This window comes from Staurois parvus, unplaced genomic scaffold (assembly GCF_062004578.1).
Source record: "Staurois parvus isolate SC_StPar_1 unplaced genomic scaffold, SC_StPar_1.0 ptg000221l, whole genome shotgun sequence".
Classification (NCBI taxonomy): Eukaryota; Metazoa; Chordata; class Amphibia; order Anura; family Ranidae; genus Staurois; species Staurois parvus.
In genome coordinates, this window is record NW_028318017.1 from 4,075,651 (window position 1) to 4,099,655 (window position 24,005).

A 24,005-nucleotide genomic window follows, 5' to 3' on the forward strand; every position below is an offset into this window, starting at 1 on the left:
TGAGCACTACTCACTCGGGAGAAGCTCGGTATCCTATGAATGAAGACAAAACTTCCTCTGATTGGCTGAGGCAGGCGGATGTGGTCATGATCTCCACCTCAGCCAATCAGTGGGAGCTTTGTATTCATTCATAGAGTACAAAACTTCCTGTGAATGGCTGAGCATAGTGTGGCCTGACTCTGTTTTGTTGAAGGAGTGGGATGGGACGTTCTAGCCCTACTGCCGGAACACCCCTCTGTACACTCAATGTAGCTGAGGCCAGGGCCAGTGCTAGACTATTCTGCGCTGTAGCCACTCGCCCTCCAGAGGATTTCCCCCCTTCCTGACCAGGCCATTTTGTGCGTTACTTTAACTGACAATTGCATGGTCATGCAATGCTGCACCCAAATGAAATTTACTTCCTTTTTTCCCCACGAATTGGGCTTTCTTTCGGTCGTATTTGATCGCCTGCGCGGCTTTTATTTTTTTGCGCTATAAAAAAAACAATTTTGAGAAAAAAACACTATTTTTGACATTTTGCTATTAAACATGTCCAGTGAAAAATTGAAAAAAATCAAATTTCGTCATAAATTTAGGCCAAAGTGTATTCTGCTCCGTGTCTTTGCTAAAACAAATCCCAATACGTGTAAATGAATTGGTTCACGTGAAAGTTATAGCGTTTACAAATGGTGGTGTATATACTGGGATTTTATTTTTTTGTTTTACTAGTGATGGTGGCGATCAGCGACTTATAGCGGGACTGCGGCGGGCATTCTGACACTGGAAGGAACTGACTGGTGTCACTGACACCAATACAGTGATCAGTGCAGAACAGGATGGGACAGTAGGACAGATGGGGGGCAGTAGGACAGATGGGGGACAGGATGGGGCAGTAGGACAGGAGGGGAACAGTAGGACAGGAGGGGGACAGTAGGACAGGAGGGGGACAGTAGGACAGGATGGGGCAGTAGGACAGGAGGGGGACAGTAGGACAGGATGAGGGACATTAGGAAAGGATGGGGCAGTAGGACAGGATGAGTGACATTAGGAAAGGATGGGGCAGTAGGACAGATGGGGGATAGGAGGGGGACAGTAAGACAAATGGAGGACAGGATGGGGCAGTAGGACAGGATGGGGGACAGTAGAACAGGATGGGGCAGTATGACAGATGGGGGACAGTAAGACAGATGGAGGACAGGATGGGGCAGTAGGACAGGATGGGGGACAGTAGAACAGGGTGGGGCAGTATGACAGATGGGGGACAGTAGAACAGGGTGGGGCAGTAAGACAGATGGGGGGCAGTAGGACAGATGGGGGACAGTAGGACAGATAGGAGAAAGTAGGACAGGATGGAGCAGTAGGACAGATAGGGGAAAGTAGGACAGGATGGAGCAGTAGGACAGATAGGGGAAAGTAGGACAGGATGGAGCAGTAGGACAGATGGGGGACAGTAGGATAGATGGGGGACAGTAGGATAGATGGGGGATAGTAGGACAGGATGGGGCTGTAGGACAGATGGGGAACACTAGGACAGATGGGGGCAGTAGGACAGGATGGGGAACACTAGGACAGATGGGGGACAGGATGGGGCAGTAGGACAGATGGGGGACAGTAGGACAGGATGGGGCAGTAGGACAGATGGGGGACAGTAGGACAGGATAGAGCAGTAGGACAGATGGGGGGCAGTAGGACAGATGGGGGGCAGCAGGACAGATGGGGGACCGTAGGACAGGATGGGGCAGTAGGACAGATGGGGGACAATAGGACAGGATGGGGCAGTAGGACAGATGGGGCAGTAGGATAGATGGGGGACAGTAGGACAGGATGGGGCGGTAGGACAGATGGGGAACACTAGGACAGATGGGGGCAGTAGGACAGGATGGGGAACACTAGGACAGATGGGGGACAGGATGGGGCAGTAGGACAGATGGGGGACAGTAGGACAGGATGGGGCAGTAGGACAGATGGGGGACAGTAGGACAGGATAGAGCAGTAGGACAGATGGGGGGCAGTAGGACAGATGGGGGGCAGCAGGACAGATGGGGGACCGTAGGACAGGATGGGGCAGTAGGACAGATGGGGGACAATAGGACAGGATGGGGCAGTAGGACAGATGGGGCAGTAGGATAGATGGGGGACAGTAGGACAGGATGGGGCGGTAGGACAGATGGGGGACAGTAGGACAGATGGGGGACAGTAGGACAGGATGGGGCAGTAGGACAGATGGGGGACAATAGGACAGGATGGGGCAGTAGGACAGATGGGGCAGTAGGATAGATGGGGGACAGTAGGACAGGATGGGGCGGTAGGACAGATGGGGGACAGTAGGACAGATGGGGGACAGTAGGACAGGATGGGGCAGTAGGACAGATGGGGAACACTAGGACAGATGGGAGCAGTAGGACAGGATGGGACAGTAGGACAGATGGGGGCAGCAGGACAGATGGGGACAGTAGGACAGATGGGGGGCAGTAGGACAGGTGGGGGATAGTAGGACAGATGGGGGGCAGTGGGACAGGTGGGGGGGCAGTGGAACAGGTGGGGGGCAGCCATATGGGCCATAAAGCAGAATGGCAGTGCTGCAGAGTAAAGCATGGGTTATGGTAGATATATCCCTGTTCATACATAAGAAAATAAAAATAAGGACTTAATACTGATATGTCCCCCACCCCCACCCAGGATTCTGCAGATGAGCTCTCTTACCTGGCCCTTTTGTGTGTCACTGCACAGCAGTGGGGTCAGTACTGGAGAAGCTCTGGCCAGCACATGTCCTGGTGAAAGCGGCTGGCAGGATGTCATAGGTGAAGGCTGCCTTGGGTGTCAGCACCGACCGGGTTGATCAGGAAGCCCAGCAGCCACTCTTAAAGTTAAGATATCATCTACTTCAGCCAGCTGCTTCTCCACCACAGTGCTTGGTATCCTCCCGTGGGCTGGCAATGGCTGAGGGGAGGCCTCTCAGCTCATGGATTAGAGTGCCTGGCTGTGCTGCTCCCAGGCACCCCTAGGCAGCAGTTCACCCAAGGCAACTGCCTAGTTTGCCTAGTGGAAGCAAAGGCCCTGGCTAAGGCTATATACAGTTCATACAGCCTGCCCAGCAAGCACACCTTTTAGTGGGCCAACTTGCCTTCAAGGACGTTAGACATGAAGTTAGGTTCTAGGATGTAGTTATTATTGTCTTTGTCGTTTTACTGTTTGGTGACATCTTGGTGAACCTTCCAAACATCTGAGGGGAGTCTTTACTGGGTAGTCTGTTGCTTGCTTTTTCACACTCTGGGTTTGGAGGTTGCTGTCATGTATATGACAGTGGAGCTTGACTGTACAAAGATGGCCTCCAACCCAAGTGATAAGGTGGGTGTCAGGAAACGAATACAGCCAATGATTGTTCTTGTGCAGCTAATGCTGGTGCACATGTATCTACACACAGATGAGCTCGGGCTAGTATCCAGCATGCACTGACACATTGGCGCTTCTGTGTGAACGTTCGTGCACATGGCCACGCATGCCCAATCTCAAGAATGGTGCTTAGCTGCCTTTTTTAAGGAGGCCCTTGTGTGTGCTAATCGCGGACTGTTCTGCTTCCCCATGATCTGTGTTCCTGAGCTCCTGCTTTTGCCGACTGATCTCCCGTTGCTGGCCTTGTTCCTGGCCTTGCTCTACCAACCTCAGCTTGCCTATGACTATTCTCTGCCTCTACCGCTACAAGGTATACTGGCCTAGGCCTGCTACTGTACATCGCTCTGCCTGGTATTGACCTCAGCCTGCTACCTGACCACACTTCTGGCTCACCGTGTACAACCCTGGCTCACCTTGACTACGTTTCTGACACTGGCAGTCACCTCCTACCAAGCTGCAGGCACCCGTGCTTCTCTGAGCATTGTACCTCTGTCACCACATTCAGGGGTGCTCAGACCAGAACCACAAGGGAAGCCCTCTTGTCAGCTCAGCCTCCAACCAAGCTATGTGACAGTGGGCACGTGGAGCAATGACATGAAGTGGAACAAGTGCCACATTGATCAGCTGGATGGAAGCCACTGGTTGGTTCTGTGATGCATGGACTCCCTGTGGGAAGATGAAGGGCAGAAGACCAGTCACCGGAGCAGCAGTTTAGAACAATGCAGCAGACATGATGGGCAAAACACAGAATCGGCAGATGGGCAAGCAGGCAGGTTGTCAGTGCCTGGGTCCGAACCTGGGCCTTCTGCCGTGAGTGGCAATGTTTCTTCTTGATGAGCCACCTGGAAGGTTGGACAGCTCCATTGACAATCATTTAGATGATCCTGCCTTGACCTTGTTTGTCATGAACCCTTGAACCCCTTGCTCCTCCCATGAACTTCCTGATATAAGCCATGTCTCTGCACTTCCTGTTTGCCAGATTATTGTAATCTCCAGCCAGTACTTGCTTCTTGCCTTCTCTGCTGTCATCCATATTTTGCTACCACTCGTTATTGACCCTTGGCTCGTTCTCGAATACTCTTCTGCCTGATCTCAACCTGCGACTGCTAATTACCGACCTTGGCTTGTTTTCGACTACGCTTCTGCCTGATCCCAACCTGCAACTGATCATTACCGACCTTGGCTTGTTTTTGACTACTCTTCTGGCTGATCCCAACCTGTGACTGCTCATTACCGACCTTGGCTTGTTTTCGACTACTCTTCTGGCTGATCCCAACCTGCGACTGATCATTACCGACCTTGGCTTGTTCTCGACTACGCTTCTGCCTGATCCCAACCTGCGACTGCTCATTACCGGCCTTGGCTTGTTCTCGACTACGCTTCTGCTTGATCCCAACCTGCAACTGATCATTACCAACCTTGGCTTGTTCTCGACTACGCTTCTGCCTGATCTCAATCTGTGACTGCTCATTACTGACCTTGGCTTGTTCTCGTCTACTCTTCTGCATGATCCCAACCTGCGACTGCTCATTACCAACCTTGGTTTGTTTACTGACCACGCTTCCGTTTAATCCTTACCTGCTTAATACGCTACTGGACCTCCACTTGCTCACCTCCTGGTGGGGTTATCCTGAGGACCGCGTCCTGGTGCTAACATGCCACCATCAGGAGCTCTGGTGAACACTGGTTAGTACTTAGACTCTGCACCTCAATGAGCCCAGACCTCTGCAACAGTGACCTGCCTGTGCACCTATCCTGCTGGTTTTTGTGTGAGCCTTTCCACTGCTATAGCAACTGGTCTTCGAGCCTGACCCCTGATGGTGACACAGGTGCATAGATAGTAGAACTACAAGTAGGTAAGTAGAAGAGATGCATGGCTCAGACTCATTCAAGGTCAGGTGAGTTGGGTCACCAGCTTACATATAGCCAGGTGCAGTCTATAACCCCCACCCACCCTTCATTGTAGGTGGCGCTGAGCTGAAACAGCAATACAGAAGGGGAAGGACATCATGGGGAACTTACAGTAGTTCCTCTATGATTTCCTATGTTCACCTGGGAGCAGCTATTTGTTTGGACACTGGTACTCTCGTGACCTCCATGGCTGAGGCCTCCACCGAGGGCAGAGCTTATTTAAGCCCCTGGCCCCCTGATTTAGCACGCACTGTGCGAGTGACTAGAGTAGGGACAGGTTCCCCCTCCTTTTAGGGACGGCACTTAGCAGCAAGGAAAGGTTCTGGAGGAGTAGGGAAAGTGCAGGTCTACATCTTCCTCTTTGGAGAAGCTTCCCAGTTGGGTTGCACAGGCCAGGCCGCACTTCCGCTCCTCATTGCAGACACTGTCAGCATCGCTCTGAACTACAGGATTGCTGCTGTAAGTCTTGTAAGTGGTTCTGGATGGCATTGCTCTCCTGACGGGCCTAGTTAGACCTTGTTGGAAGGTTTACAATACAGAGTTAACCTCTCTCCACCTCTGTGTGTTCTCTGCCACTGTCACACCACGCTACAACTTGCTCCCATACAGGTAGATTAGGTGCAGAGGTAAGGTTTCAGGTCGGTATCAAATATGCAGATTTGAAGCTGAGGGAGCGGTCAGAAGCATAATCATGGCTCAGGTGAAGGCCGGAACAGGCAGATAAGTAGAAGCAGGTCGAGACTAGCCAAGTCGGTATCAGGAAGTCAAATACAGTTGCAAGAAAAAGTATGTGAACCCCTCGGGATTACGTGGAGTTTTGCATGAATTGGGCATAAAATGTGCTCTGAACGTCATCTAAGTCACAACAATAGAAGAACACAGTCTGCTGAACATAATACTACACAAACATTAGATGTTGCCATGGTTTAATTGCACATAACATGTAAACATTCACAGTGCAGGGAGGAAAAAGTATGTGAGGCCCTAGCTTAATGACTTCTCCCAGAGCTAATTGGAGCCAGGAGTGAGCCAACCTTGACTCCAATCAGTGTGATGATATTGGATGTGTTGCTGACAGCTGTCCTGCCCTTAAAAAACACACACCTGACCCAAAGCATACAAGTAATTCAACAAAACAATGGCTGCAACAGCACAGAATACGCCTTCAGGAGTGGCCCAGTCAGAGTCCTGACCTCAACCCGATTGAAATGCTGTGGCATGACCTTAAGAGAGCGATTCACACCAGACATCCCAAGAATATTGCTACACTGAAACAGTTTTGTGAAGAGGAGTGGTCCAAAATGACTCCAGATCGTTGTGCAGGTCTGATCTGCAACTACAGGAAATGTTTGGTTGAGGTTATTGCTGCCAAAGGAGGGTCAACCAGTTATTAAGTCCAAAGGTTCACATACCTTTTCCTCCCTGCACTGTGAATGTTTACATGTTATGTGCAATTAAACCATGGCAACATCTAATGTTTGTGTAGTATTATGTTCAGCAGACTGTGTTCTTCTATTGTTGTGACTTAGATGACGTTCAGAGCACATTTTATGCCCAATTCATGCAAAACTCCACATAATCCCAAGGGGTTCACATACTGTTTCTTGCAACTGTATTGTTTTTGTTCAAAATGTTTGTTCTTTTTTTGTTTATATAATGAAAAACACAGAGGGGACCAACTAGCACCAAAATAAATCTCTATTTGTGTGAAAAAAAAATTATAAAATTTAATCTGGGTACAGCATTGCATGACAGCACAATTGCCAGTTAAAGCAGCTCAGTGCCGAATAGCAAAACAATTGCATTGGCAATGGGTAACTATTCAGTTTAGATCGTCTGCTTGGCACCAATAGCAACAAGTGTTCATGTACACAGCTGAGCATGCCCGTGCATGAATGAGCGGTGAGCAGCAACCCTTTGGTGTAAATAAGGCAATGAGCCAACATGTCCCGGAACCAGGTTGTTCCTACCGAAGGGGGGTCTTCTATATTGGCATGACTTTCCAGAAATCCTGCCTCTAAGGGGAAGGGGTGATGAGATTGGGATGATTGTCTGGTCTTTGTATTCAGCTTTAAAGAAGAAATTTTTGTAGAACAGAAGAATGAGCAAATGTAACAAGGATGCCATCATAAACAAAACTTCTACTGATATGCTTCTCTGTGCTGAGTATCATAAGGGATTCCAGAAGATCTTGTTCAATCAAAAACCTTAATCTGATTTTTACAGTTTTTATCTTTGAAAATACTCTTACATATCACTTGGTACTTGATTGCCCCCCCAGATCCTAGAATAAAATGCTCTACATCCTGGCCAGACAGCACTAGGAATGATCGACTAAAACAAGGAAGGGTACAGTAGTCCTGAGGCTGGTCGGGCAGTAGAAAGCAGCTGGTAGCAGAATCCGAGGTCTGGGCATATAGTGAGTAAATGTTTCCAAAAACCGTTCAGAGGGCAGGACAGGTAGCAAATAAAGTAGGCCAGTTAACAATCCAAGGTCAATTTCAGGCTGAAATCCAAAAAGTAATCCAGGTTAAAGGCAAAGGTCAGCAAGATGGGAATCCAAGATAATAGCAGAACTGGGTCAGAGAAGGGGAGACACAGAATGCCAGGAAACTGATGCTATCACAAGCACAGAGGCACAGGCCAATAATGAGGTTTAAATAAGGTATCTCCTGTGTTGGGATCAAATTCAAAATCCTAACACTGACATACAAAGCTGTCCATCATACTGCCCCAAACTACATCACCAACCTAATATCCAAGCACCACCCAACACGCACACTCTGCTCCTCTCAAGACCTCCTTCTCTCTAGTTGCCTGGTCTCCTCCTACCATGCCCGCCTCCAGGATTTCTCCAGGACATCACCTATCCTCTGGAACTCCCTACCCCAATCCATCAGACTATCACATACTCTCCTCTCATTTAGGCACACCCTGAAAACCCACCTCTTCAGGGAAGCCTACCCCACCCCCTGCTAACTTGCCGACCTCCTCCACTCTTCCTACCACTCCATTCCCCACAGCTATCTCCTCCTGTACCACTATCCCCTCCCTCCTAGATTATAAGCTTGAAAGAGCAGGGCCCTCGAAACCCTCATGTATCGCATTGTATTATTGTACTGTCGCATGCTCTGTCTCCCATTGTAATGTACAGCGCTGAGCGAACTGTTGGCGCTTTATAAATACTGTATAATAATAATAATATCCAGCTAGACCTGTTACCTCACTTCTGATGAGAGCAGATAGGAGTCAGAGAAGACCCATTATCTTGCAGGTGATGGAAGCAGATAGGAGTGTGAGAAGACCCAAAACCCTACAGGTGATGGGAGCAGATTGTAGCCTGAGGAGACCCATTACCCTGAAGGTGACAGGAGTAGATATAAGTCTGAGAAGACCCATTACCCTGAAGGTGATGAGAACAGATAGGATTCTGAGAAGACTCGTTATCTCGAAGGTGATGGGAGCAGCTAGGACTTTAAGAAGACCCATTACCCTGAAAGTGATGGGAGCAGATGGAACTCTGAGAAGACCCATTACCCCGCAGGTGATGGGAGCAGATAGGAGTATGAGAAGACCCATTACCCTGCAGGTGATGGGAGTAGATAAGAGTCTGAGAAGACCCATTACCCTGCAGGTGATGGGAGTAGATAGGAGTCTGAGAAGACCCATTACCCTGAAGGTGATGGGAGCAGATAGGAGTCGGAGAAGACCTATTACCCCAAAGGTGATGGGAGTAGATAGGAGTCTGAGAAGACCCATTACCCTGCAGGTGATGGGAGTAGATAGGAGTCTGAGAAGACCCATTACACCGCAGGTGATGGGAGTAGATAGGAGTCTGAGAAGACCAATTACCCTGCAGGTGATGGGAGTAGATAGGAGTCTGAGAAGACCCATTACACTGCAAGTGATGAGAGTAAATAGGAGTCTGAGAAGACTCATTACACCGCAGGTGATCGGAGTAGATAGGAGTCTGAGAAGACCCATTACACCGCAGGTGATGGGAGTAGATAGGAGTCTGAGAAGACCCATTACACCGCAGGTGATGGGAGTAGATAGGAGTCTGAGAAGACCAATTACCCTGCAGGTGATGGGAGTAGATAGGAGTCTGAGAAGACCCATTACACTGCAAGTGATGAGAGTAAATAGGAGTCTGAGAAGACTCATTACACCGCAGGTGATCGGAGTAGATAGGAGTCTGAGAAGACCCATTACACCGCAGGTGATGGGAGTAGATAGGAGTCTGAGAAGACCCATTACACCGCAGGTGATGGGAGTAGATAGGAGTCTGAGAAGACCCATTACACCGCAGGTGATGGAAGTAGATAGGAGTCTGAGAAGACCCATTACACCGCAGGTGATAGGAGTAGATAGGAGTCTGAGAAGACCCATTACCCTGCAGGTGATGGGAGTAGATAGGAGTCTGAGAAGACCCATTACACCGCAGGTGATGGGAGTAGATAGGAGTCTGAGAAGACCCATTACACCGCAGGTGATGGGAGTAGATAGGAGTCTGAGAAGACCAATTACACCGCAGGTGATGGGAGTAGATAGGAGTCTGAGAAGACCCATTACACCGCACGTGATGGGAGTAGATAGGAGTCTGAGAAGACCCATTACCTCAAAGGTGATGGGAGCAGCTAGGAGTCTGAGAAGACCCATTACACCGCACGTGATGGGAGTAGATAGGAGTCTGAGAAGACCCATTACCTCAAAGGTGATGGGAGCAGCTAGGAGTCTGAGAAGACCCATTACACCGCAGGTGATGGGAGTAGATAGGAGTCTGAGAAGACCCATTACCTCAAAGGTGATGGGAGCAGCTAGGAGTCTGAGAAGACCCATTACACCGCAGGTGATGGGAGTAGATAGGAGTCTGAGAAGACCCATTACACCGCAGGTGATGGGAGTAGATAAGAGTCTGAGAAGACCCATTACCCTGCAGGTGATGGGAGTAGATAGCAGTCTGAGAAGACCCATTACACCGCAGGTGATGGGAGTAGATAGGAGTCTGAGAAGACCCATTACCCTGCAGGTGATGGGAGTAGATAAGAGTCTGAGAAGACCCATTACCTCAAAGGTGATGGAAGCAGCTAGGAGTCTGAGAAGACCCATTACACCGCACGTGATGGGAGTAGATAGGAGTCTGAGAAGACCCATTACCTCAAAGGTGATGGGAGAAGCTAGGAGTCTGAGAAGATACATTACACCGCAGGTGATGGGAGTAGATAGGAGTCTGAGAAGACCCATTACACCGCAGGTGATGGGAGTAGATAGGAGTCTGAGAAGACCCATTACCCTGCAGGTGATGGGAGTAGATAGGAGTCTGAGAAGACCCATTACACCGCAGGTGATGGGAGTAAATAGGAGTCTGAGAAGACCCATTACCTCAAAGGTGATGGGAGCAGCTAGGAGTCTGAGAAGACCCATTACACCGCAGGTGATGGGAGTAGATAGGAGTCTGAGAAGACCCATTACACCGCAGGTGATGGGAGTAGATAGGAGTCTGAGAAGACCCATTACACCGCAGGTGATGGGAGTAGATAGGAGTCTGAGAAGACCCATTACCCTGCAGGTGATGGGAGTAGATAGGATTCTGAGAAGACCCATTACACCGCAGGTGATGGGAGTAGATAGGAGTCTGAGAAGACCCATTACACCGCAGGTGATGGGAGTAGATAGGAGTCTGAGAAGACCCATTACACCGCAGGTGATGGGAGTAGATAGGAGTCTGAGAAGACCCATTACACCGCAGGTGATGGGAGTAGATAGGAGTCTGAGAAGACCCATTACACCGCACGTGATGGGAGTAGATAGGAGTCTGAGAAGACCCATTACCTCAAAGGTGATGGGAGCAGCTAGGAGTCTGAGAAGACCCATTACACCGCACGTGATGGGAGTAGATAGGAGTCTGAGAAGACCCATTACCTCAAAGGTGATGGGAGCATCTAGGAGTCTGAGAAGACCCATTACACCGCAGGTGATGGGAGTAGATAGGAGTCTGAGAAGACCCATTACCTCAAAGTTGATGGGAGCAGCTAGGAGTCTGAGAAGACCCATTACACCGCAGGTGATGGGAGTAGATAGGAGTCTGAGAAGACCCATTACACCGCAGGTGATGGGAGTAGATAGGAGTCTGAGAAGACCCATTACCCTGCAGGTGATGGGAGTAGATAGGAGTCTGAGAAGACCCATTACACCGCAGGTGATGGGAGTAGATAGGAGTCTGAGAAGACCCATTACCCTGCAGGTGATGGGAGTAGATAGGAGTCTGAGAAGACCCATTACACCGCAGGTGATGGGAGTAGATAGGAGTCTGAGAAGACCCATTACCCTGCAGGTGATGGGAGTAGATAAGAGTCTGAGAAGACCCATTACCTCAAAGGTGATGGGAGCAGCTAGGAGTCTGAGAAGACCCATTACACCGCACGTGATGGGAGTAGATAGGAGTCTGAGAAGACCCATTACCTCAAAGGTGATGGGAGCAGCTAGGAGTCTGAGAAGACCCATTACACAGCAGGTGATGGGAGTAGATAGGAGTCTGAGAAGACCCATTACACCGCAGGTGATGGGAGTAGATAAGAGTCTGAGAAGACCCATTACCCTGCAGGTGATGGGAGTAGATAGCAGTCTGAGAAGACCCATTACACCGCAGGTGATGGGAGTAGATAGGAGTCTGAGAAGACCCATTACACCGCAGGTGATGGGAGTAGATAGGAGTCTGAGAAGACCCATTACACCGCAGGTGATGGGAGTAGATAGGAGTCTGAGAAGACCCATTACCCTGCAGGTGATGGGAGTAGATAGGAGTCTGAGAAGACCCATTACACCGCAGGTGATGGGAGTAAATAGGAGTCTGAGAAGACCCATTACCTCAAAGGTGATGGGAGTAGATAGGAGTCTGAGAAGACCCATTACCCTGCAGGTGATGGGAATAGATAGGAGTCTGAGAAGACCCATTACACCGCAGGTGATGGGAGTAGATAGGAGTGTGAGAAGACCCATTACCCTGCAGGTGATGGGAGTAGATAGGAGTCTGAGAAGACCCATTACCTCAAAGGTGATGGGAGCAGCTAGGAGTCTGAGAAGACCCATTACACCGCAGGTGATGGGAGTAGATAGGAGTCTGAGAAGACCCATTACACCGCAGGTGATGGGAGTAGATAGGAGTCTGAGAAGACCCATTACACCGCAGGTGATGGGAGTAGATAGGAGTCTGAGAAGACCCATTACCCTGCAGGTGATGGGAGTAGATAGGAGTCTGAGAAGACCCATTACACCGCAGGTGATGGGAGTAGATAGGAGTCTGAGAAGACCCATTACACCGCAGGTGATGGGAGTAGATAGGAGTCTGAGAAGACCCATTACACCGCAGGTGATGGAAGTAGATAGGAGTCTGAGAAGACCCATTACACCGCAGGTGATGGGAGTAGATAGGAGTCTGAGAAGACCCATTACCCTGCAGGTGATGGGAGTAGATAGGAGTCTGAGAAAACCCATTACACCGCAGGTGATGGGAGTAGATAGGAGTCTGAGAAGACCCATTACACCGCAGGTGATGGGAGTAGATAGGAGTCTGAGAAGACCCATTACACCGCACGTGATGGGAGTAGATAGGAGTTGTTGTGGTGGTTTATGTAAGGATATATATTATTTATAAAGGGCGTGTCCCTTTCCCTTAGATGAAATATTACAGTGCCTCCAGCCGTTAAAATACGGCAAATATTTAGTAAACCAATAATTTGGACACCTTGATAATTTGATCACCACTTATTATTATACCTTGAATTCTTTTAGCCAATATGATTTCGTACCATACACACAAAATTTGCCTTATAATAGAGAAATATAAAAATTTATTTATGTACAAAAATTATATATATATATTAACACAAAACGCAAAAGACTGGTGATAAATGAATATTGGCACACACAATCAAAAATATATCCTACCAATATAAGACACAATAATAAGGTCTCTAACTAATTACATCAATCACAAATTTTAAATGATATGATATTTATTAAATTTATTAATAATTAATAATTTCGAATATCTCAAAGGTTATATTCTTACAAGCCGTGGCCATAGGATTGCAAGAAGCAAGCCCTTGATATATGATACTCTGGTTATTAATATTCAATAAATTATGAAATATGAAAAAATTTATAATATGGCAATAAACAATTTTTAACAGTAAAATAGGATTTCTCTACATATATCTAACTACCCAATATTGTTGTGATACACTAAGGTAATTTTATGATTCCACACAACAGAGAAAATAATTAATACAAAAATCAAATAAATATCTCACCACACCCGGAATTCAGACTAGGCAACTCTCCCGTGGATTTAGCTGGCAGTGGAACGCCTTTAGACTGATATATAGGGCAAGTGATAGATTCAGTAGGGGAGAATGTAGGAAGTTATAAGATTAGAGGTTTAAAGTTTTAGGAAGTTTGAAAAGATGGAAGAGTAGTTATTCAGCAGAGATCTTCTTCAGATGTCAGGTCTTTCCATGAGGTTTTTATGAGGGATCCTTTTTTCTTAAAGCACATGGGCTTTTATATCCACTAGTCCATTGTTCTAAGATACCTTCCCACCAGGCTTCCTGATTGGCTAGTTGAGAAATGTGTGTACATAAGCTATTTCTCACCTGCCCGCCAGGTGGCGGTCATGTATCACAGAACAATGTGAGTATTTGAGATGACTCATACCTTGGGTGGAATCTTCAGGTAATTTCAGGAATAAAATATACGGCTCTTTCCAGATATAGCAGTGATCATACCTATATTATTCTAAATAGGGACCATGGAATATAGGTGTATATTCAGTTATTCCTCCTTGAAGTACCATCCTGTTTGTTCCCTGATAAGACATGTAACTAATGCTAGTCTATAATACATCTTACTTCCCATCATCTCAATACTCAAGTTAGTGATATATAGTTCCCATTGCTGAGTATTTAGTGGTGTTTAAAATCTATAACATCTTATTTATGATATGTTTTTGTAGTATATTTTTGTAATGATATACAGTGAACTTTTAGACTTAAATGTCCTGAATTTCACCTCTTTGTTTCAGAATCAACATTTTCTCTGTGTAGGAAAAAAAACTCTCTGTTTGCCTGGCCCTTGTATTGGACTCATGGTAAACAACTGTTAATGCTTTCACCCTTGGTGAACAATAGTATATGGTAATAGTTTCAGAGGTCTGTTGGTTCATCACACTCTACAGGTTTTGGTTAAGCTTTCAACCAGTTGAGTTCCCGTCTCATTATTGTTGAAATGTTTAAAAGTCAAAGTCCTATCTGGCTATGTGTTTGACTTTTCTGTATGTGCATTCTTCTCAACCTCCATATACAAATAGTCCTTGTTGACAGTTCAAACAGTCTTATTGTCTTGGAAAAGTTTTACTCCCCCCATTCTCTTCATTTCTTTAACTAGAATTCTTGATAGTTCAACCAAGACAAAATTAACTCTTCGCATCCGGCTATGCTGAGCTGTTTGCCATATAATATTATGTCTTGATAAAAGTCATATTTTTGAGACATGATTCAAAAGCCCACAACAGAGTCTCAGAAGACCCATTACCTCAAAGGTGATGGGAGCAGCTAGGAGTCTGAGAAGACCCATTACACCGCACGTGATGGGAGTAGATAGGAGTCTGAGAAGACCCATTACCTCAAAGGTGATGGGAGCATCTAGGAGTCTGAGAAGACCCATTACACCGCAGGTGATGGGAGTAGATAGGAGTCTGAGAAGACCCATTACCTCAAAGGTGATGGGAGCAGTTAGGAGTCTGAGAAGACCCATTACACCGCAGGTGATGGGAGTAGATAGGAGTCTGAGAAGACCCATTACACCGCAGGTGATGGGAGTAGATAGGAGTCTGAGAAGACCCATTACACTGCAGGTGATGGGAGTAGATAGGAGTCTGAGAAGACCCATTACACCGCACATGATGGGAGTAGATAGGAGTCTGAGAAGACCCATTACCTCAAAGGTGATGGGAGCAGCTAGGAGTCTGAGAAGACCCATTACACCGCAGGTGATGGGAGTAGATAGGAGTCTGAAAAGACCCATTACACCGCAGGTGATGGGAGTAGATGGAGTCTGAGTAGACCCATTACCCTGCAGGTGATGGGAGTAGATAGGAGTCTGAGAAGACCCATTACACCGCAAGTGATGGGAGTAGATAGGAGTCTGAGAAGACCCATTACACCGCAGGTGATGGGAGTAGATAGGAGTCTGAGAAGACCCATTACACCGCAGGTGATGGGAGTAGATAGGAGTCTGAGAAGACCCATTACCCTGCAGGTGATGGGAGTAGATAAGAGTCTGAGAAGACCCATTACCTCAAAGGTGATGGAAGCAGCTAGGAGTCTGAGAAGACCCATTACACCGCACGTGATGGGAGTAGATAGGAGTCTGAGAAGACCCATTACCTCAAAGGTGATGGGAATAGATAGGAGTCTGAGAAGACCCATTACCCTGCAGGTGATGGGAATAGATAGGAGTCTGAGAAGACCCATTACACCGCAGGTGATGGGAGTAGATAGGAGTCTGAGAAGACCCATTACCCTGCAGGTGATGGGAGTAGATAGGAGTCTGAGAAGACCCATTACCTCAAAGGTGATGGGAGCAGCTAGGAGTCTGAGAAGACCCATTACACCGCAGGTGATGGGAGTAGATAGGAGTCTGAGAAGACCCATTACACCGCAGGTGATGGGAGTAGATAGGAGTCTGAGAAGACCCATTACACCGCATGTGATGGGAGTAGATAGGAGTCTGAGAAGACCCATTACCCTGCAGGTGATGGGAGTAGATAGGAGTCTGAGAAGACCCATTACACCGCAGGTGATGGGAGTAGATAGTAGTCTGAGAAGACCCATTACACCGCAGGTGATGGGAGTAGATAGGAGTCTGAGAAGACCCATTACACCGCAGGTGATGGGAGTAGATAGGAGTCTGAGAAGACCCATTACCCTGCAGGTGATGGGAGTAGATGGGAGTCTGAGAAGACCCATTACACCGCAGGTGATGGGAGTAGATAGGAGTCTGAGAAGACCCATTACACCGCAGGTGATGGGAGTAGATAGGAGTCTGAGAAGACCCATTACACCGCAGTGATGGGAGTAGATAGGAGTCTGAGAAGACCCATTACCCTGCAGGTGATGGGAGTAGATAGGAGTCTGAGAAGACCCATTACACTGCAGGTGATGGGAGTAGATAGGAGTCTGAGAAGACCCATTACCCTGCAGGTGATGGGAGTAGATAAGAGTCTGAGAAGACCCATTACCTCAAAGGTGATGGGAGCAGCTAGGAGTCTGAGAAGACCCATTACACCGCAGGTGATGGGAGTAGATAGGAGTCTGAGAAGACCCATTACCTCAAAGGTGATGGGAGCAGCTAGGAGTCTGAGAAGACCCATTACACCGCAGGTGATGGGAGTAGATAGGAGTCTGAGAAGACCCATTACACCGCAGGTGATGGGAGTAGATAAGAGTCTAAGAAGACCCATTACCCTGCAGGTGATGGGAGTAGATAGCAGTCTGAGAAGACCCATTACACCGCAGGTGATGGGAGTAGATAGGAGTCTGAGAAGACCCATTACCCTGTAGGTGAGACATTTCTCAGGGCTGCAGTTCCTCTGAGCTCCACAAAGTGAAGATCTCACTGCTACTCAGACAGGAAGTCTCTATAGAAGATAGGAAGTGATGTCAGATACAGACAGGAAGTGATGCCAGGTACAGACAGGAAGTTCTGGGTGAGAGGCGAGGTGGGAGGAAGTAGAGAGGAGACGATGGTGGAAGTGGCAGCAGAGGAGGTAATAAGATGTTATTTCCTATTTACACCCAGTAACCCCCCCCGTCACGTCCGTCCTCTTCCTCCATGGTCACGTCCGTCCTCTTCCTCCATGGTCACGTCCGTCCTCTTCCTCCATGGTCACGTCCGTCCTCTTCCTCCATAGTCATGTCCATCCTTTTCCTCCATAGTCATGTCCGTCCTCTTCCTCCATAGTCACTGTGATGTCTTTTATCTCCAACAGATGATGATACACACATATATAGTGTCAAGATTTAGATTGAAGAATATGTAGACCCAACATTTCATATTCGTGATATGTGTCTGCTGTACCATGTACCGTACAGTACTGTGCAAAAGTTATTTATTTATTTCAGGTACTTATATAGTGCCGTCAATTTACGCAGCACTTTACATATATATTGTACATTCACATCAGTCCCTAACGCTCAAGGGGCGTACAATCTAAGGTCCCTAACTCACATTCATACATACACATACTAGGGACAATGTAGACAGGAGCCAATTCACATACCAGTATGTCTTTGGAGCGTGTGAGGAAACCGGAGCACCCACGCAAGCACAGGGAGAACATGCAAACTCCATGCAGGAGGCGCCATGGTCGGGAAAAGTTTTAGGCAAGTGTGAGACAATGCAGTAACGTAAGAATGCTTTCAAAAATATATAGTTAATTGTTTATTTTTATCAATTTAAAAAATAAAAAGTGAGCGAACAGAAGAAAATTCTAAAATCAATATATGACCACCTCCCGCTGGCTGGACGTCATATGATGTCCTCAAGTTGAAGCGGTTATACCGGGACGGCCCCTAGAGGCTTCATCTCGATATAAAATTGAACAACTTTCGATTCCCCATAAGGCACAAGTGATTCGGAACAGCCACTTGATTACTTCTGCGGGTAGCGGAAGAGGGTTCCTCCCACCCCCGCTGCCGCCTCCTTTCCAGAGCTATCCCGTCCGATCAGAGAGCCTGGGACCACTGCATCCGATGGCGACGGATCCACTACACTGAGAGACAGGAACTGATGTTGTTCCTCCATCTCCGTGACCCCCAGAAGTGACAAGGATTTTCAGCTCTGTTTTTGCCTGGCCGTTAGTGGCCAGGAAAGCAGTCAATCACCAGAACCAGTCTGTTCTGATTGGCTGCATCGGAGACCAGAGGAGAGATTTGGTGTCTAACAGACCCCAGATCTCTCCATAAAGTGGACCTATCATGGCCCATGCTTTCACAAGGGATGTTGTTCATCCATTGTGAAAGCGATAAAGTTGATAAAAAATAAATAGAGACATCGTAAAAAAAGGTTTAAATAAGAAAAAAACCTAAAGCGCCCCTCCCCTGTGCTTACATGCAAATACATGCCTAAATATCACAGCGATTGAGATATCGTCATGAATGTCAGAACAAGAAGATTCATTCTAGTACCAGACCTCCTGCGTAATGCTAAACTGGTAAGCTCTAAAAGCTTCTAAAGCATCGCCTATGGAGAATTTTAGGTATCGTAGTTTGGAGCCATTCCACGGGCGTATGCAATTTTTTTTTTCTTTGCAGGGGCAGAACATTTCTCCATTTATGGGGCCAGAACATTTTCTTGTTTTTGAGGTGTCTACTTTTCCACCAATGACCTTTTCATCTCGCCAGTATACCTATTTATCAGGCTCCTTGCTCTCCATCCAGAGTCAAAGAATCCTATGACATCACACTGACCTCACAGCTCCTCCCCCCAATGTCCCTCCATCCAGAGTCAGAGAGTCCTATGACATCACACTGACCTCACAGCTCCTCCTCCCAATGTCCCTCCATCCAGAGTCAGAGAATCCTATGACATCACACTGACCTCACAGCTCCTCCTCACAATATCCCTCCAACCAGAGTCAAAGAATCCTCTGACCTCACAGCTCCTCCCCCCAGTGTTCCACCGTCCAGTGTCAGAGAATCCTATGACATCACATTGACCTCACAGCTCCTCCTCCCAATGTCCCTCCAGCCAGAGTCAGAGAATCCTATGACATCACACTGACCTCACGGCTCCACTAAATGTCCCTCCATCCAGAGTCAGAGAATCCTATGACACCACACTAACCTCACAGCTCCTCATCTCAATGTCCCTCCAACCAGAGTCAGAGAATCCTATAACATCACACTGACCTCACAGCTCCTCCTCCCAATGTCCCTCCATCCAGAGTCAGAGAATCCTATAACATCACACTGACCTCACAGCTCCTCCCCCAATGTACCTCCATCCAGAGTCAGAAACCTATGACATCACACTGACCTCAGCTCCTCCCCCAATGTACCTCCATCCAGAGTCAGAAACCTATGACATCACAGTGACCTCACAGCTCCTCCTCCCAATGTCCCTCCATCCAGAGTCAGAGAATCCTATGACATCACACTTACCTCACAGCTCCTTCTCCCAATGTCCATTCAACCAGTCAAAGAATCCTGTGACATCACACTGACCTCACAGCTCCTCCTCCCAATGTTTCTCCAGAGTCAGCAAATCCTATGACATCACACTGACCTCACAGCTTTTCCCCCCAATGTCCCTCCAATCAGAGTCAGAGAATCCTATGACCTCACACTGACCTCACAGCTCCTCCTCCTCTGAATATCCATCCAACTGGATTTTATGTATTTTTTACAATGCTCTTAGGATGTGGGCAGACCCTTGGCACCCTCACTGGACTGTTGGCCCAGCATTGTATGCAATGGCACCAGAAAGACTGTAACAAGCTTTTGTACATTTATTGCGGTAGGTGTGCATGTGCAGACTTAATCACATATATTTACATGATGTGGCCTGCTCCAAGTTATGGGTGTGCAGTGCACCCCTCCTGTGAGGACACCGCGGACTACTGTTACCGGTAACCAGGTATCATGTGATAGCTATTATTGGTCATAGCAGTCACATGATAACAATGTACATAACCTGTCGTGAATGGCTCTCTATGAATGTACAGCTTGCTTACTGTTGTGATTTGTGATTGGCCCACAGCAATCACATGGTACTTGGCAACATGTACCATGTGATTACCTGTAGCCAATCACAGATCACAACCATAAGCAATATCTTCATCACTGTATGAGCAATAACAGCGTAAAATGAAATCCCAGAGTAGTAAAGTGTTACTATGTTGACACTGAGCTACTCTGATAATAGGATGTAAAATAAAAATAAGAAGAAACGAGAAAAATGTTAAAATAAAAAAAAAAGTTTAAAAAATTCAAATAAAAATTATTTATTTATTTTTACATACTGTCATCAGTCAGTGTCCCTGATCACTAACACACCAGTCATATGAAGATGCTGTACTGCACTGGGGACAGGATGTACAGTTGTGACCAAAATTATTCAACCCCCACTGAAATTGAGTGTTTTGGCCAGTTTGACATTGCTTTTGATCATTCAGTCATCTTGCTTACATTTACATTAAAGAGGCACTTGTAGGTCAGACAAATATAACATAACAGTTATAATGAAATAACCACAAATGTCTTTTCTGTGCTCACAGCATTATCAGTTTTATTCAACCCCCAAGTGACATTCAATCTTAGTACTTAGTACAGCATCCTTTTACAGTTATAACAGCTTTTAAACGTGAAGCATAGCTTGACACAAGTGTCTTGCAGCGATCTACGGGTATCTTCGCCCATTCTTCATGGGCAAAGGCCTCCAGTTCAGTCACATTCTTAGGCTTGCGCACTGCAACTGCTTTCTTTAAGTCCCACCAGAGGTTCTCAATCGGATTTAAGTCTGGTGACTGCGATGGCCACTCCAAAATGTTCCAGCCTTTCCTCTGCAACCATGCTCTAGTGGACTTGGAGGTATGCTTGGGATCATTGTCCTGTTGAAAGGTCCAACGTCTCCCAAGCCTCAGGTGTGTGACGGACTGCATCACGTTTCCATCCAATATCTCCTGGTACTGAAGAGAATTCATGGTACCTTGCACACGCTGAAGCTTCCCTGTACCTGCAGAAGCAAAACAGCCCCAAAGCATGATTGACCCTCCACCATGCTTCACAGTAGGCAAGGTGTTCTTTTCATCATAGGCCTTGTTCTTCCTCCTCCAAACATAGCGTTGATCCATGGGCCCAAACAGTTCTAATTTTGTTTCATCAGTCCACAGAACACTATCCCACAACTTTTGTGGTTTGTCCACATGGCTTTTGGCATACTGCAGTCGACTCTTCTTATTCTTTGGAGACAGCAAGGGGGTACGCCTGGGAGTTCTGGCACGGAGGCCTTCATTACGCAGTGTGCGTCTTATTGTCTGGGCTGAAACTTCTGTACCCACATCTGACAAATCTTTTCTCAGTTCCTCAGCAGTCACACGGGGACTTCTCTCCACTCTACGCTTCAGGTAGCGCACAGCAGTCGAAGTCAGCATCTTCTTTCTGCCACGACCAGGTAGCGTTTCAACAGTGCCCTTTGCCTTGAATTTGCGAATGATGCTTCCTAAGGTGTCTCTTGGTATGTTTAACATCTTTGCAATCTTCTTATAGCCATTGCCCTTCCTGTGAAGAGAAATCACCTCTTCTCTTGTCTTCCTGGACCATTCTCTTGCCTTCACCATGTTTGTAACCACACCAGTAAATGTCTAGAAGGAGCTGAGTATCACAGTCATTTTAAAGCTGCCTAATTGGTGCTTATTATGCTTGATTGCTGCTCGGTGACATCCACAGGTGTTTTCAATACCTGATGGAAAGCACCTGTATGAACCTCTGTTCTTCAGAGTGGTAGTCTTTAAGGGGTTGAATAATTGTGGCAATGAAGAAACCACATAAGAACCATTTACTACTGTATTACATAAACAATTGATGTCATTTTAGTTGCATTTGGGTAGTTACAACGTCCTTGTAGGATTTGATTCTGAATACAATTCCAAATGTACACTATAGTCCCTAAACCCCTTTACAGCATTGGGGGTTGAATAATTTTGGTCACAACTGTAAAACAAATGTGAAAAACATTAAATTTCTTAATTTTTCCAAAAAATTGGGACAAAAAAATGACAACTTTAAAAAATCTTACTAAATATCTTGGACTGTCTACTTTCCAAACGGGTCATTTGGGGGTATTTGTACTGTCCTGACATATTAAGGGCCTCAAAAAATTAGATCGGCCATCAGTACATCATGATTGATCGATTTCCAGATATATATCCCATAGTTTGCAGACTCTTTAACTTTCACACCAACTAAATAATATACACTGATTAGGATTTTTTTTTACCAAAGAAATGGAGCAGAATGCTTTTTGCAAATGATTTTTTAACATTTTTTATTGGTTATGTTTTATAACAGAAATTGGAAAATATATTTATTTCCAAATTTTTGGTCTTTTTTCATATACAAAGCAAAAAATAAAAAATTATGGGAGGTCACATGACATCACTTATCACTATTAATAAAAACAGACCTGACCGGAGAAGTGAGGAGGATTCTGGGAGGTCACATGACATCACTTATCACTATTAATAAAACACAGACCTGACCGGAGAGGTGAGGAGGATTCTGGGAGGTCACATGACATCACTCCTATCTCTATTAGTAAAACACAGACCTGACCGGAGAGGTGAGGAGGATTCTGGGAGGTCACATGACATCACTCTTATCTATTAATAAAACACAGACCTGACCGGAGAGGTGAGGAGGATTCTGGGAGGTCACATGACATCACTTATCTCTATTAATAAAACACAGCCCTGACCGGAGAGGTGATGAGGATTCTGGGAGATCACATGACATCACTCTTATCTCTATTAATAAAACACAGACCTGACCGGAGAGGTGAGGAGGATTCTGGGAATATCATTTGATGTTACTCTTTGTGTTCAGATGTAGAGTTTTCCTCCTGTGAAGTCTGGAGATCATATGACATCACATTGCCTCCACCTCCCTCCCTGATAGAAGAGAGAAAGAAGAAGAAGATTCTAGAAGTCACCAGAGAGATCACTGAGCTGCTGACAGGAGAGGTGAGCGGTGCCGGGAATTCTGGGACATTCTCCAGTAACAGACAAGGGATGTGTCTGGATGGTGACTGTATCATTGTGTGTGTCAGGTTCCTATAAGGTGTCAGGGTGTCACTGTCTATTTCTCCATGGAGGAGTGGGAGTATTTAGAAGGACACAAGGATCTCTACAAGGACGTCATGATGGACAATCAGCCGCCCCTCACATCACCGGGTAAGAGGAGACTTTATTGTAAAGGAGAGAGCAGTACGGAGGATCCACCTAGATCCCCCATCATCTGATAAACACATAGAAACAATGGATTCAGTCAGTGTGTGTGTTTCCTACAGATGGATCCAGTCATGGGAACCCACCAGAGAGATGTCCCCGTCCTCTGTATTCCCGGGATTCCACACAGGAAGGTCACACCATCCCTCACCATCATCAGGTAGATGAGGAACAATCACTGATAGTATCATTAGGATCTGTACATTATCTGCATTGTTACCATTGATGGCATTTTTATTATATATTCAGAGTGGAAACCTGAGAGATCCTAAAGTTGAGGTTAAAGAAGAGATAAAAGAGGAGGATGAGGATGGGGGGATGGAGGACTCAGAGTTTCTAAAAAAACACAAAGATCTGTACCAGGACACCATGGTGGAATCATCCAGCTACAGGAACCCACCAGAGAGATGTCCCCGTCCTCTTTATTCCCGGGATTCCACACAGGAAGGTCACACCATCCCTCACCATCATCAGGTAGCTGATGACAATTATTGGTAGTTGTGATTTATACACAGCATGTTTGTTACAATGAATGTTTTATTATATCTTTCAGAGTGGAATCCTCGGGGATGATAATATTGTTAAAGAAGAGTATAAAGAGGAGGATGAGGAGTATGGAGTGATGGAGGAGTTTTCAGAAGGACACAAGGATATGATG

At 46.6% G+C, this 24,005-nt stretch overlaps 1 protein-coding gene across 1 annotated transcript in view; it reads left to right on the forward strand.

The window, feature by feature from the left end:
• Positions 1 to 24,005, forward strand: part of LOC149460823 (uncharacterized) — a 38,759-nt gene that overhangs the window by 11,220 nt on the left and 3,534 nt on the right. The window contains exon 8 of the mRNA XM_089679258.1: positions 14,845 to 14,971. Within this exon, the coding sequence (XP_089535384.1) occupies positions 14,845 to 14,971 (127 nt within the window). The remainder of the gene's footprint in view (positions 1 to 14,844; positions 14,972 to 24,005) is intronic.